Genomic DNA, 15113 nt, shown 5'->3' with positions numbered 1-15113 from the left:
TGGAAGACACGACTTATTAGCTCGCCACGTGTTCCTTGGACGCGTCAGCCATAGTTTATGACGGGAACTGCACGCTACTGGATATACGGGTTATGCCGTTGCACACAAGTCGTCCAACATGAAGCGCAATGCATCGTCCCGTCTACAATAATGCAAGCAGTGTCGGTTATTGGTCAGTTGACCAATGGAAGAACGTTCTATGGAGTGATGAATCAGGCTACTCCATCTTCACATCAGACGTACGTACCCGGGTGTGTTGTGCCAAAAGCCAAGTACGGTAGAGACTCCTTGGCGGGTGAGGGATGTTTTATGTGGCATGGTCTCAGTTGGTTGGTTGTAGGGCCAAGAACCATGAACACGGAGATGTACCCTGACATTCTAGATAATAGTGTGATGACAATGTGGTAATAGTCAGTAGTTCTTCCAAGAAGACAACGCTCCTTGTCATAAATCCAATGCTATTTTATGTTGGTTTGAAGATATCGATGTTCCACTATTGGACCGGCTGTACAGAGTCCCGACCTGAACCTACTGACCATCTTTGGGACAAACTGGAACGTGAGGTCAGGAAATAAGAACAGCGTCCATCTTCTCTGAGAAAAATCATCAGACGGTTGCAGGAAAAATAGAAGTAAATACCAGCTGAAGTGTATCAGACGCTAGTAGAAAGTATACCGCGGAGAGTATCCAATGTCATTAGGGCCAAAGGAGCCCCACTAAATCGCAGCACAGATGGCAATATGCCCCTGTATGTAACAGCTGGGGTGACTAGGAGTAGGCGGTACTATGCCATGTTATTTCTGTATTGCTCATAAGGGAGATGGAACAATACTTCTGCAGCGCCACCTATTGGAAAGCAGCATTCCTGCAAGTCAATGTTAGACTCCTTATACAAGCCTTGTAACAATGACTGGGGATTGAAAGCCAAGCTAGAATCCATACACAGACAGCTGTTTAAGGGTGTTTCCCCTTATCAGTGTGCAGTGGGTTTCTTCATTTCCGTGGGGTCACGGAAACCGTGTACACCACCAGTTCAACTGTTTCCGCACCCATACTCCTGACCACCAGTGACCGTGCAGGTGCCATAGGTGGGACCTATATCCATCCGACTTTTATGGCATTACCTGTGGATATACCATCAAAATCTGAGGTGGGAATACCCATTTGAATGGGGTTGGCTGGAAGATCCACTACAAGTGACTAACGTTATTAGGGAACCAGCACAAATGTCCTTCTCCAAGAAGTGCTGCTCCCTTGTACAGTACAATCTTGATCACTGAGTGTCCGGAACAAGGCCGCTAGTGAAGAGCCATGTGACCCAACATGTCCGTCAGTGGCCTCCAATGAACACCGCTAGGCACGGTAAGGGAAACTAGAACATACCATGCGGTGTGTGGTTTAATGAAGGCTACCATAGGTTACAGCTGACACCCGCTGCAGATTAGAGAAGCACGGCTCCTGAGCCCGCTAAATACATCTACACCTCGGAACTCCATCCCACCAGCACAGTAAATGTGTGGGAAAGGGTTAAGGGAGACCTAAACCTTAAAAGGGGTGTCCGGGTTTAGGCTAATGATAACCTATGCTCAGGATAGGCCATCAATAGTAGATCAGCAGGGGTCTGCCTGTGGGGCTCGGTGAAGAGCTGTTCCCTAGGCCGCTGCACTTCTGCCCGGAGCTGCTGTGTTGCCAGAAACATGCAGCGCCATTCCTCCTGCAATGGCCTGGGTTGGTACTGCAGCCTGTAATACCAACCCAGGCCACTGCAGTGGAGTATTTCTAGTAACATGGCAGCTGAATGCAGTAGTGAACCAACCTGGCAGACCCCACCAAGCTACTATGGGTGGTCTATCCTGATCAGAGGTCATCAATGGCGTAACACTAAACATGGCACTACTCAGCGAGGTGCAATGCTGTAATGGAGACCTGACAGCATTAACCCCTTAGTGACTTCATTGCCGCATTGCAAGAGCCACAACTCGTTGAAATAGCCGTATGAGAGTTGGACTTTTGTGGGACAAGTTGTATTTTTCAATGGCCCCGCTCTGGGGTACATATAATGTGTTGTAAAGTTTTCAGAGACTCATAGTATTTGTTGTTTTTCTGGCAGCGGAGCTCTGTGAGGTCTTGTTTTTTGCAGGAAGAGATGTAGTATTTACTGGTACCGGTTTGAGGTACATTGGTGACTCTTAGATTGCTTTTTATTATGTTTTTTCAGAGGTAAACAAAATAAAAATAGCAATTCTGGCTTTACTTTTACAATTATTTTTCCGGCGCTCACCATGTAAGATCATTGTTTGGGTCGTTACAAACTCGGTAATACCGATTATATGTCACCTTTTAAAAAAAATATGCCGGTATTATATCCCTTTAAAAGAGTTTTTTTCTGGAAAAAAGGCTGGATTCAGACGAACGTATATGGGCTGGGTTTTCACGCCCAGCTGATATACGCCGTCTCTCTCTGCAGGGGGGGAGGCTGGAAGAGCCAGGAGCAGTGCTCTGAGCTCCCGCCCCCTCTCTGCCTCCTCTCCGCCCCTCTGCACTATTTGCAATAGGGAGAGGCGGGGCGGGGGTGGGGCTAATTCTCGGAACCTAGCCCCGCCCCTGTCCCACCTGCTTTCATTGCAAATAGTGCAGCGGGGCGGAGAGGGGGTGGAGAGGAGGCAGAGAGGGGGCGGGAGCTCAGTTCCTGCTTCTGGCTCTTTCATCCTCCCCCCCTGCAGATGATGACACCGTATATCGGCTGGGCGTGAAAATCGAGCCGATATACGGTCATCTGAATCCAACCAAAAATTGGATTATTTTAAACTGGAATTTGTCTTTAACATTAAAATCTTCTTTGGCATTATTTTTTAATCCCTGAAGGGGACTTGAAGAACTGATCGTCCGAGCTTTTTGGAAAATACATTGCCTTGCGAATGTAGCGCATTCTACCAAGCCTGTGGCAACAGTCCACTAGACTGCCGGGGGCTAATAGGCAGGTTTACATGGCAGACATGGAGGCCTTTGTCAGGCTTCCGGATGCCATGGGATCCCATTGGTATCTTATGACTACATTGTGGGGTGCCGATTGGTGATAGAAAGATCCCCCTGTCATCAGCTTATAATTGTGGCACATAAGGGGTTAAGCTGCCAGGATCTGCGGTTTCTCCTCTCATGGTGGTTAGAGCAGAAGTTTGGCTGTTAATAATCAGTCAAGCCACCGCCTTAAAAAGATACATGAGCAGGTTTAAGGCCATTAAAGACCATGGTAAATAGGCATATTGGCAACCGCTAAGGGGTTAACATACTTTTAAAGGGGATACCTGGGCAGAAAAAGACAGCTTACAGTACTGTACAACCTAAAATGAAGACTTACCTGAAACCCCCCCCTTCCACCCACCAACCTATTCCTGTTTGGACAAAGCCCAGTCCCCAGCTGCAGCGAGCCAGCGATGACATTCCTGACATCATGGACATGTGACTGCTGCAGCCACTCTGGGCGGTGATTGGCTGGAGCGGTCACATGACCAGCGGTAGCTGGAGGTAGACAGCAGTGGAAAACCAGGAGCAGCGGTGGAGCGGGTGAATGGAGTAGGACTTTTATGTTGGTGGAGCACCCTTGAGTGGGTTTTTCTTAAAACGTGGTTGTACCAAGATCACAAATTCTTCTTTAACTACAGGAAAGGGACCCTCACCAATCCTAAAAATGGTGGTCCTGAGGCGCAAGCACGCTGACGCTCCATCCACTTTCAAGGGGACTGCTGAGACAGCTGAGTGGCGAACGCACCATTCGTTCTGGCGTCGATGCGGTTGAAAAAGCGACCCCGAAGTGACAGGCAGAGGGGGAAGCGTTGTCAAGAGGGGTGGGGGACTCAGCTGTAATAGGGAATAACTTGTGATCCTGGAACAACTCCTTTAAGGCTGTGTTCACATGCAGCCGATTTGCTGCAGATGAAAAAAAATCTGCTGCAAATCAAAAACCTGCATCAAAAACCTCCTCTTTAGGGGCGGATTCTGATGCGAATTTCAGTGCAGCAGAATCACTCCCACTGAATTGGTGAAAGCTGCTGTGGATTTGCACCAAAGCCCTGTCACAATCTGCACACAATGGTACGGTCGTTGGGGCAATTTTTTTTTTCGCTGCGGAAAATCTGCAGCAAATCAGCTATGTGTGAACGCACCCCAAGGCTCCTTCCTAAATCTCTTCTTGCAAGTCTCCTTTAAGAAACGGCACTCCGGGATGAGTTGCTCTAAATAAATATTTTGAATATCAAACTGGGTTGATGATAAGGATATCTGGCAGAAGGCCCGGCTGTAAGCTCACCGCAGAGCACTGCTGACACCATCAGGCACACGGGACAATCAGAGGTTCATCAAAAGCAAATCCTTCCAAGACCGTGAATACAGGTAAGTGTCTATAAAGTGTACCTACTGCCCAACAGAGCGGCAACTTACATAACGAGGATCGCCGTCTTAGAGAAAAGGCAAAGAAAGACCAAACAAATGAAGCAGCGGGAATCCTCACGACTGGCGTGTATGTTACCGAAATCATGTTGGCTTTAATGGCCGCATCAAAGATGTCAAACTGTCCATAGGCGGCAGGATAGGTCATCCATAGCCTAGGGTCTGCCGCTCGGGACGCCGAACAATCAGTTGAGCGGGTACATGGTGTCAGCGCTGCAAATACACAGAGGTTGGAGCGGAAGCCTCCGTGAAGCGGTCGGGGCATGTACTACAGGAATGGCTCTCCTTGAAATCAATGAGAGCCGTGCCTGCAGTTACAAGCGCCGGACACCACACGGAGGTCGACCTGGAGGCTTCCACTCCGACCTCTGACAGCATGCGCCAGTTCAGGTGATCTGTCGGGGTCCCGAGTGACGGACCAACTATTGGTGGCCTACCCTGATGATAGGTCATCAATAGTATTTCAGAGGAAAAGCACTTTAATTCTAATACAAGCCAAAATTGGATCACAGGAAAGGAGGAGCTGAAGGGAGGATGTGCCAGTGTATTATTTTATAGTCTGTGCATGTTCTATGTTAAAGGGGTTGTCCAGCTTTAAACTACTGATGGATAATCCTTGGTTAATCAATAGTTGATCGCCCGCCACTTTGAACCCCCCCCCCCCCCCCCCCCCGCCAATCTGCTGTTTGCTGAGGCCACTGTCATAGTATATGAAGCCAGAAGTTCTGTAAACACTTTGCAGCGGCGTGGGTATTGTGGGCACAGCTCATCAACCAATCATGCTGGACAACCCCTTTAAGTGTTTCATGTAGCCTGATACAACATAAGCCACATACAGATGGCCATAACCCAGCTGCCTTTTAGCATCTCTATTAGGGCTGTAAAGACAGGACTGTACTTTAAGAAAAAGTTTCTGACAAGTCAGAGCGACACATTAGAAGTTTTAATCAGTGGGGTCAAAGTGACGAGCCCTCTGCTGATCCCAGAAACGAAGGGGCAGAAACACTCATCTGAGCGCTGTGCCTCTTCGGCGGTCATCGTTCCTTGTCAGCTGAAGACAGATGCACGGACTTCTGTAGAGATCTATGCATCCATCTTCAGCTGCCGAGAAGAGTCGACAAGGAACGATGACAGCCGGAGGGGCGCAGTGCCCATGTGAGCGCTTCGGCCTCTTCATGTCGGCGATCGGTGAGGGTCAGTTTTGGCTCCCAGACTCCCACTGATGAGAACTTTTGACAAGTGTCAAAAGTGGGTTTTTTTTGTTTTTTTAAAGCGCAGTTACTCTTTAATCTGCACGATGGCGATTTTTGATCACTGGGTTTCACTTACTTTCTGGAGAAGCTCCGATCTGGGGACGGACATCATTTTGTTCAACATTTCATCCACAGCACCAATAGAGTCATTGAAGGCCACCAGATACTCATGGATTTCCATGGGGTAGTCCTCTGTAGTCATGTCCGCGGCCGCCATGCCCTCCTGGGTGAATAAGAAAGCAAACGGGTCAGTTAAAAAACTATGTTTTTTTGTTTTTTTTGTACAAAACACTAAAACTCTCTTATACTTCATAGAACAAGTAACGCTCTCACATGTTCGCCCATCTTGTATATATCGCTAGGATATGCCATCACTTTATAATTTGTGGGGGTCTGACCTCTGGGACCCCCAATAACCCTGAAACGATGAGGTCCACCGCTGGTGTAGTGCCGCGTCTCTTTCTAAAGTTTCCCTTGCAGAACTCCTGAGCGCTTGCTGTGCGGCAAGGAGCAGCACTCCTCTATGCAAGGGGATGGGGCTAGCTGCAGGTCTCCTGCACAGCCATGTGGCCAGGGAGGCGCTATACAGCAGAACCGCACAGCGTTGCCCCTTTATATATTTAAATCAAAGGTTACTCTACACGTGAGGATACAATATATGTGGAGCTCATTTTAAGACATTTTTGACATTGAATGCTGGGTGGAGATGTGTGACCATAACAAATCCAGCAGTACCGGCCCATCCTCAGCACCGGTGATGCAGCCCTGCGGTTCCACCCATTGACATCACATTTACGAGCTGCCCCCAGACTGCTGACAGGACGTTATGGGCTCCGCAACGCCTGTGGTGGTCCATGAACAGGCGGGAGACCAGCCTGTATACAAACAACTGCAGCGGATGGCCGAGCAGCGGCGCGGGACACGGTGCGGAGAGGCAAGGGTATGCTGGTTAGTTATTTTACTACTTGGGAAACCCCTTTAAATACTGTTGGATCTGTTATTTTCACACATCTGCACGTGGCATTAAAGGGATGCTGTCATCAAATGCATGCTACCCGAACCACGGGACCTGAGACAGAGATGCCTACTGTCCCCATGACTGCTTAAGGGCTCATGCCCACGAGCGCCGTGGGATACGCCTGCGGATTTACGCCGCCGTACTACTGCGATTAAAAACAAAAAAGTGCCTGCTGGTGATCACGAGATTCCGCGGTCTCCATTAATGCTATAATAATGGAGACTTCCTGCGGCGTAAATCCACAGCAAATAGAACATTTCCCGCTGCGGAAATCCGTGGTAGAATTCTGCATGAGAGCATAGGAAGGCAGAAAGCTATTAGGTTCAATAGCACCGGAATTCACGTGCGGGAACCGCGGTAGAAATCCGTCCGTGGACATTCACCTTCATTCAGAAATGCTGTGACGTTTCAGAATAAATGCACTTTGAAGAAGTTTGTCTCTGAGCTGAGTTCCCGAGTCATGATGGCGGGCCGTCCAGGTCTCTCCACACCCGCTGCATAAAGACTGACAGCTCATCTCCCTGTTTGTAAATAGGGAGAAAGCTGTCAATCTTCATGCAGAGATTAGGGATAAGCCTGTGCACCCCACCCCTATCCTCAGAGCTGAGCTCTGAGTCATATCAGGCAGTCCTGGTCTCTCCGCACCCGCTGCATATAGACTGACAGCTCATCTCCCCGTTTGTAAATAGGGACAAACCTGTCAATCTTCATGCAGGGAGCAGGGAAAAGCTGCCCCTGTGCTCCGAGTCCAAGTTCAAAATGTATTTATTCTGAAATGCCTCAGCGTTTAGAATTAGGCATTCACAGGAACATATCCGTGGTTCGGGCAGCATAAATCTGATGACAGAATCCCTTTAAAAAAAAAGTGTCAAAAAGTAACCGGACAACCCCTTTAACCCTTTCCAATCCAATTTTGGATTCAGGGCTTCCTAAAAGGCTTTCACTTTTTGCTGTTATACAACGGTGCCACCTGCTGGCTAAATCCAGTGTGTGTGCGCCAGACAGGCTCTGACAGCAGAGTGGCTGGCAATAGACGGTAAGAATACCCCGTCGGACGTCTTCTGACATTGGAGCTGTACGAGCTTCAATCAGAATGTAGGAAGACGTCAGACAGTGGATTGGAAAGGGTTAAGAACCCAGGTAAACGCATCGATACCGATACATAAAGGAGAAACGTTACCAACTGTTCACTAGTTTTGATTTGCTATCGCCGCCGCCGTTGCTGATCCCGCCCGGTCTTGTCTGCACCCATTCCTACCCACACTTCATCATGCTGCCACTGAAACATTTCAGGATTGTGATTTCCTCTCTGAAGCCGTTACGCGCCCGATCGGAGCACCTGAAGCACTACAGCTGTACGTGTTAGCGGTTCACTAAGAATGTTATTGAAAAACTAAACTTTACCAGGCTACGCTAAACTAACATAAACAAACTAAGGGAAAACACGCTCCAAACCGGAGCGGCCATTGCCAAAATCAACAACGTCACGGCACGTTCACACCGACAGACGGTGCCAGGAAAACAGACCTCACACACAACCCCAATGCCCGCAGGGTAATCCTGTTCTAAATCCTCCTAAATGATTGTTGGGTAAGGGAGTGGCTGGTAAGAAATACTGTTGAGATACTCTAACAGGATGAGACTGGAACGGATTGAGAAATACCCATCACGTACGCAACTAGGAAGTGCCGGCTGTAATGAGAACGTAAGCGAGTGGCACTAATCCACTTGGCAGGATCAAAAGGGGGAAAAAAATATGTATTCTGTGCCGGGAGGTTCTTTAAAAAACTTTATGCTATTGTATTGCTTAGAAACTTGAAGTTTCGGAAGCGTCAAGTAACGGGTCAATGAGGGTGACCCACCGCGATCTGCCATTTAAAGGGGTATTCAAGCAACGGGGCTTTTTTTTTTTCAGTTTTCACCCATCCGCAAGATGGGTAAAAAACTGTGAGAGGTGGGGTCGATCCAACTGATCCCGAAGGTGGAAGACCCATGTCCGCTCCTAATTCTGTAGCCCAGTAGCAAATGGGGCGATGGTCGCACACACTTCATTTCTCGCAATGGCGCAGATATATAGATGAGCGCCATGCTTGGCTATTTTCATCAGCGCCATTGAAATACATCAATTGGTGCCGCTCCTTTTATTTCAATGGGACTAACGAAAACAGATGAATGCTGCGCCCCGCTGTCTCTGTCTGCCCAATTGCACTCAATGAAGAGGCAGGGAGCGTGCGCTGCGGCGGCTCCATTCATTTCAATGGGGCTTACGAACGGACACCTGCCTGTGCCATTGCGCTGCGGCGGCTCCATTCCTCACATGTGTGACCAGCGGCCCATTCACCACTATACTACAGAAATGGCAGATTGAGACATGTGAAATAGGAAGGGCACAGGTAGCCTATTTTCAGGATCTGCGTTCGGACCCCCAAAATCTGTTTTCGCGCATCCAATGGATGGGTGAAAACCAAGAAAAAATGCCCATCACCGGAATACCCCTTTAACAATGAATGACATGACTCAGAACACAAGGCGTGCCGTAGTACATGACAGCGTTGCAAAAGGCTTGGCTGTCGACCGGCGGCTCTTGAAGCTACTGCCCCCCCCCCCCCCCCCGATATCAGGTACCGGCAGGTAATAGCAGGCCGAGTATAACACCGCCACACCTGGCTCAGTTTTCCTGATATCACATTCAAATCTCATGTTTTAGAGGGGGTTTCTGGAATTGATGACCTACCCTTAGGATCAGCCCAATAGTTGTTCAGCGGGGTCCAAACTGAACAGCTGATTAAAGAGGCAGCGGTGCTCGGGTGAGTGCACAGGCCCCTGACGTCACACTCACGGGTCACATGGCTGAGAGCAGCTCAATCCCATCCAAGTGAATCGGTCAACCCTTTTAAAAGGCCACTCCGGCAAAAACACATTTCCATCCCAGCCCCTTACCCCTTACCTCACACTCTAAAGGTCTCCTCTGTGTATTGAAACCACTTCCATGCAGTGCAGCCCCCTGTGTGATGCTCATCAGTCACCACCTTGAGGCCAAAAATGTTTTACTTTCACTTTCAAACCAATCACATGATGCATTACTTGAAGCTATACCATTTTTGCCTACAGAGGAGACAGTTTAATTATCATTACCTTCTATATTCACCTAAATAAGCTACAGCCCATAAGTATACAATCAGAAGGATGAGCTGTGATCTCCTCTATTATATCTGTGTGACAGGAGCCGTGCCATCATCAGTAACTGACAGGAGGATCTGGATACCACTCGAGGCAGTTTCTCTAGCAGGATTGTTGCCACAGCATTAGGTTGCTTTCACATGGCCATAAAAATGGCTCTGGCTTGCGGTTGAAGGCAACCGTACAGCAGCGATGGGCGGCGTTTTCGACACAAAAACACCTTGCATTGGCGGTCCGGGAGCTTCAGACAGAAAGATATAACTACCCTAGTTCACTTATATATAAATGTATTTTCAGGCCGTGTGCCGTTGGTGCGTTTCACCTGGCCACAGACAACCCCCTTGTGGCGAGTTGGACAAACTTATGGTTTGGGTGAAAAAAACATCACTGCATGTCCTATTCAGGTCCATTTTGACGGATAAGAACAGGACATGCAATGTTCCTGGTCCGTGCGGATCGGACAGCACACGGACAGGTATCTGTGCGTTGTCCGATGCGCGCCCAAGTTTTGCGTGCAACAAGCATACAGTTGTGTAAATCCGACCTAACGAACCAAAATGGATGAGCAATTTGTAGGAAGGTAAAAAAAAAAATTTGCTTCAACAAAAAAAAAATATATAAAAATTACAAAAAAACCCCTAAAAGATAAAGTGAAATCCCTCTAACTCGTTTCAGGCCAACAGCTAGCTAATTAAAACAACAACTACACAAGGTGTTCCCTCTCAGCTCAGCGCACTGAACCACAACGAGGCGCAGGGGTCAGCGCACCCTGTGAATAGCAGAGCGGGAAGGAAGCGGCACACGGGTGAGTGGATGTGCTGGCGATGCCTTCCATATCAGCACGGAACTGCATGAGAGGAGGAGAAGAAAGGAAGAGATTACAGCTGGGTGGGTGGAATCAGATCGATCACAAGAGCTGGAGAGTCGTTACACCGTGTCAGTCATGTCATTCCTGATACCCAGAGGATGGCATCTGTGTGAACTCCGTCCGCCGAGCCTGGAAGTTGGCGAAAATCAAAGTCATCAAGTTCTGATAAGTTTTTGCTGGTGTCGTAAAAAGTATCTTACAGAGTAGCCGCACTCTCATCTTCGGGCGCTGCTGCTCCGTCGGCCGTTTTCAGCTCCTTCCAGCAACTGGAAGGCATTTCCACGTGACGCTGGCGGAAGACGACGAAAACGGCCGACTCGCTCCGAAGAGGACAGTGCAACTACCCTTTAGGGCTCCCACGCACTCGCAGTTTTTTTTAACTTTGCGGTTTTTTTTAACGTGAATGTCAATGGGACTTTCTAATGTTAAAAACGCATCGCGCAAAAACCGCAAAGCGCAAACTTGCGATGTGTTTTTAACATTAGAAAGTCCCATTGACATTCGCGTTGAAAAAAAATGCAGTGTTAAAAAAGCGCAAGTGTGTGGGAGCCCCAGAGGGTGCGTTCACACATAGCGGAATTGGCACAGATATTCTGCAGCAGAAACTCCACTTTCCGTACCAAAAACCGCACCGTGTGAACGCGCCCCACTGCCGACGTGAAAATGGACAGTACTGGGGAATGTTTGCATGGTGAAAATATGAACCCCGCTCTTTTGGAAGGGTTCATAGACATTAGTGATGTTTTCCTGCATGGCACCGCGAAGCGCATCGCAGCATGTCCTAGTTTTTTGCAATATCGCCCATTGTTTTCAATAGGGCAGGCGGCAGTAGCACTGGCCCCATTGAAAGTAATGGGAGAACTCTGCGATCCTCTGCTATGACAGCCGTGGCGGGGATTCCCTTCATCCCTGCAGTGATGACAGGCTATTTTCACATGAATTCACATGGAAGCAAGTGAATCACGGCCCGATATCGCCCTCGTCAGGAGACCTAAAGGGGTTTTCCACTATCCTACCAAAAGTATTTGGACACCCCTATCAGTAGACTGGATGGTGTCTTATTAGTGCGTCACGTATCCTAAACCATGCTACAGACCCTTGGAGGTGCCGGCCATAGTTTATAGCGGGAACTGCACGCTATCGGATCTACGGGTTATGCTGCCATCCACCATGAAGCGCAATGCATCGGCGCATGTACAATGGGCCAACAAGAAAAAAATTACTTGTCACGACCTGAACATCTTTGGGACAAACTGGAACGCCGGGTCAGGAAATATGAACAGCGTCCATCATCTTTGTGAAAAACTCACCAGACATTTGCAGGATGAATGGAGGGAAATATCAGCTAAAGTGTATCAGACCTTCTTGCTCAGCGGTCCAATTAGTTATAATAGGATAGTTATGTAAACGGGGCCTTACGGAGGATTGTCCATACAGACCGGGGTCAGGTTTCCCTTTTTGAAATGTTTTTATCTAATGAAAACGGAGAGGTTTAAAATGGCGAAGAATTGAAGCAGAACAGACTGGAAGTTCCAGAACTTTATAGGACACAACAATGATCACTGACATGCCCTGCAGTCATCCTGCGCCGCCGCTGGTGTTGGCGTCGCCAGTGAGCAGCCGGGGATCTAACATGAAGAAGTCATAGATATTAGATCCTCCAAAATCCAACAATATCAACCATTCTCCATAAAACAGTTTGATTGTTGGAGCGGAAGGTCGTGCCCTGCGAGGTGCCGGCAGCATCCGTCATTAACAGACTCTTAATCAGTGCCGGATGCCGGTAACCACATCAGTAACTGCTAACAATGCCTGGCACGCTGCGAGGAACGCAAACGAAAACCCTGCTCTACACTTTGGCAATGAAGCCGTAGCTCAAACAGATCTTGGGCAGAGCGCCAGCCTAAGCTACAGGAGCGTCAGATCATCCGGATGAGCCTGAAAGGTCAACACGTAGGTCGTGCCTGCAATACACGGGCAGAGCGAGGGCATCAGGTGCCTACGGTCCGAGTGGAGATTACTGGCCCACAGGAGTCACTGTGGATCAGCCAACAGGTCCCGCCCGGCCTGCAAGCCATTTAGGCTACTTGCAGACATTTTTTGCACCCACAATATGGATGAGCGTGCCAAAAATAATACAGCCTTACTGTGTAGATGGGCGCTACGTGCCGTATACACCTCGTATCTGGAGTACACTGGTCTCCCCCAGGCAGGAAGACCTTCCCACACAAACGTAAGGCCCGCTGCATACGAACGGCTCGACAGCCCGCAGCGGAATCAGACCTTGTGCCTGGCCGGCGTCCGTACGTACCTGTATTTAATCCGTATGCGCATGGTTCGGGCGGCTCGCCATCAGACATGCCCAGTACAGATTTTTTTTTACATCCTTGCTTTTTTCCGCACCTTCCATGACCTTTCCATAATGTCAATTGTGGAAGGGTCGCGGGTCAAACGGCTTCAATGGAAACCATCCACGCAAAAATAGATCGTGCCGCAATTTTTTTTCCTGCCAGCCGACATGCAATTGTTCTAATCTTGCTAATGAACGCGATATGCCGCGGATCATCTGCGCGAGTGACGATCACGGATTCCGCAATCCAAATCCGGCCGTGTGCAGTTGGCCTTAGAACGTCTTGGGTCAAGATGGGGTGTGCAACATTTACAGCCGCTGGCTGTGTGGAAACGGGTGCTTGTTCTGGATATCGCAACACCAATCTGCTGAAGGGGACTGATCAGGCAGGGCGAGGGAGGACTGCAGCCGCGATATGTATGACTGCAGAGTGCTCCCGCTGATCAGGCAGGGCGAGGGAGGAGTGGGCAGCCGCGGTATGTATGACTGCAGAGTGCTCCCGCTGATCAGGCAGGGCGAGGGAGGAGTGGGCAGCCGCGGTATGTATGACTGCAGAGTGCTCCCGCTGATCAGGCAGGGCGAGGGAGGACTGCAGCCGCGGTATGTATGGCTGCAGAGTGCTCCTGCTGATCAGGCAGGGCGAGGGAGGAGTGGGCAGCCGCGGTATGTATGACTGCAGAGTGCTCCCGCTGATCAGGCAGGGCGAGGGAGGAGTGGGCAGCCGCGGTATGTATGACTGCAGAGTGCTCCCGCTGATCAGGCAGGGCGAGGGAGGACTGCAGCCGCGGTATGTATGGCTGCAGAGTGCTCCTGCTGATCAGGCAGGGCGAGGGAGGACTGCAGCCGCGATATGTATGACTGCAGAGTTCTCCCCGTGATCAGGCAGGGCGAGGGAGGACTGTGCAGCCGCGGTATGTATGACTGCAGAGTGCTCCCGCTGATCAGGCAGGGCGAGGGAGGACTGCAGCCGCGGTATGTATGGCTGCAGAGTGCTCCCGATGATCAGGCAGGGCGAGGGAGGACTGCGCAGCCGCGGTATGTATGACTGCAGAGTGCTCCTGCTGATCAGGCAGGGCGAGGGAGGACTGCAGCCGCGATATGTATGACTGCAGAGTGCTCTCGGTGATAGGGCAGGGCGAGGGAGGACTGTGCAGCCGCGGTATGTATGACTGCAGAGTTCTCCCCGTGATCAGGCAGGGCGAGGGAGGAGTGGGCAGCCGCGGTATGTATGACTGCAGAGTACTCCCGCTGATCAGGCAGGGCGAGGGAGGACTGGGCAGCCGCATTATGTATGACTGCAGAGTGATCCCAATGATCGATCAGTTCACTGCCAGATCATTAAGGCAGCGGTCAGGGACCTCTGGACCTACCAGACCCCCCTGCCTCTGGACGATAAGGCACAGATACTTTTTGCAAAAACTGTGCCTTACCAGTCTTCAGCCAATTACCAATAGGGTGGTTGGGCCAGTCGTTATATGCACAATGAATGGCACATGACCGCTCTCCAGCTTCTTCTGTGTTCCAAGCGGTGGGGACCGGGGCGCTGAAGGGGTAGCCATTAATGTAGGGGAGTATGTACGTTTTCTTTAGTTTAAGAAATATTTTACAGGCTGAAATTAGTAGAAGACCCCAAAACTCATTGGTACCAGTTTTTTGTGTTCACAATAGGCAATTTTAAGCATTTTTCCAGTATGTTATTATCCTATTCTGTACATTTTTCCTTCAAAATCCTGTTATTGGTATAACTCCTGCCGGTTCCCGCGCTGCTGACAGCTCCTGCTGCCGATGTCAGCACCGCTTGCCAGTAGGGGGGCCGCTGTCACTCTCCCTGCTGGCACTTCCTCCTCAAAGCTACTGCCGATGCCCGCGCTAGTGACAGCTCCTGCTCCTGCCGGCGATTTCACCTCCACTTGCCAGTAGGTGGGGCCCCTGTCACTCTCACCGCCGGCCCTTCCTCCTCCTTACAGCTACAGTTGGTGGCCGTGCTGCTGACAGCTC

At 49.8% G+C, this 15113-nt stretch overlaps 1 protein-coding gene across 2 annotated transcripts in view; it reads right to left on the bottom strand.

Annotated features, from left to right (window-relative positions):
- The window catches only part of C1D (C1D nuclear receptor corepressor), a 32469-nt gene that overhangs the window by 16166 nt on the left and 1190 nt on the right, over window positions 1-15113 (bottom strand). Inside the window, exons 1-2 of one of the 2 annotated variants that reach the window (XM_066594478.1) lie at window positions 7101-7121; window positions 5776-5922 (exon numbers count right to left, since the gene is read on the bottom strand). In XM_066594478.1, coding sequence (XP_066450575.1) covers window positions 5776-5922; window positions 7101-7106 — 153 coding nt within the window. In that variant the 5' untranslated portion in view covers window positions 7107-7121. Of the gene's footprint in view, window positions 1-5775; window positions 5923-7100; window positions 7122-15113 lie in introns of those variants that run through there. The other variant, XM_066594479.1, reaches the window with a different exon arrangement.

This window comes from Eleutherodactylus coqui, chromosome 3 (genome assembly GCF_035609145.1).
Source record: "Eleutherodactylus coqui strain aEleCoq1 chromosome 3, aEleCoq1.hap1, whole genome shotgun sequence".
Lineage (NCBI taxonomy): Eukaryota > Metazoa > Chordata > Amphibia > Anura > Eleutherodactylidae > Eleutherodactylus > Eleutherodactylus coqui.
This window is presented reverse-complemented; position numbering and strand designations above follow the sequence as displayed.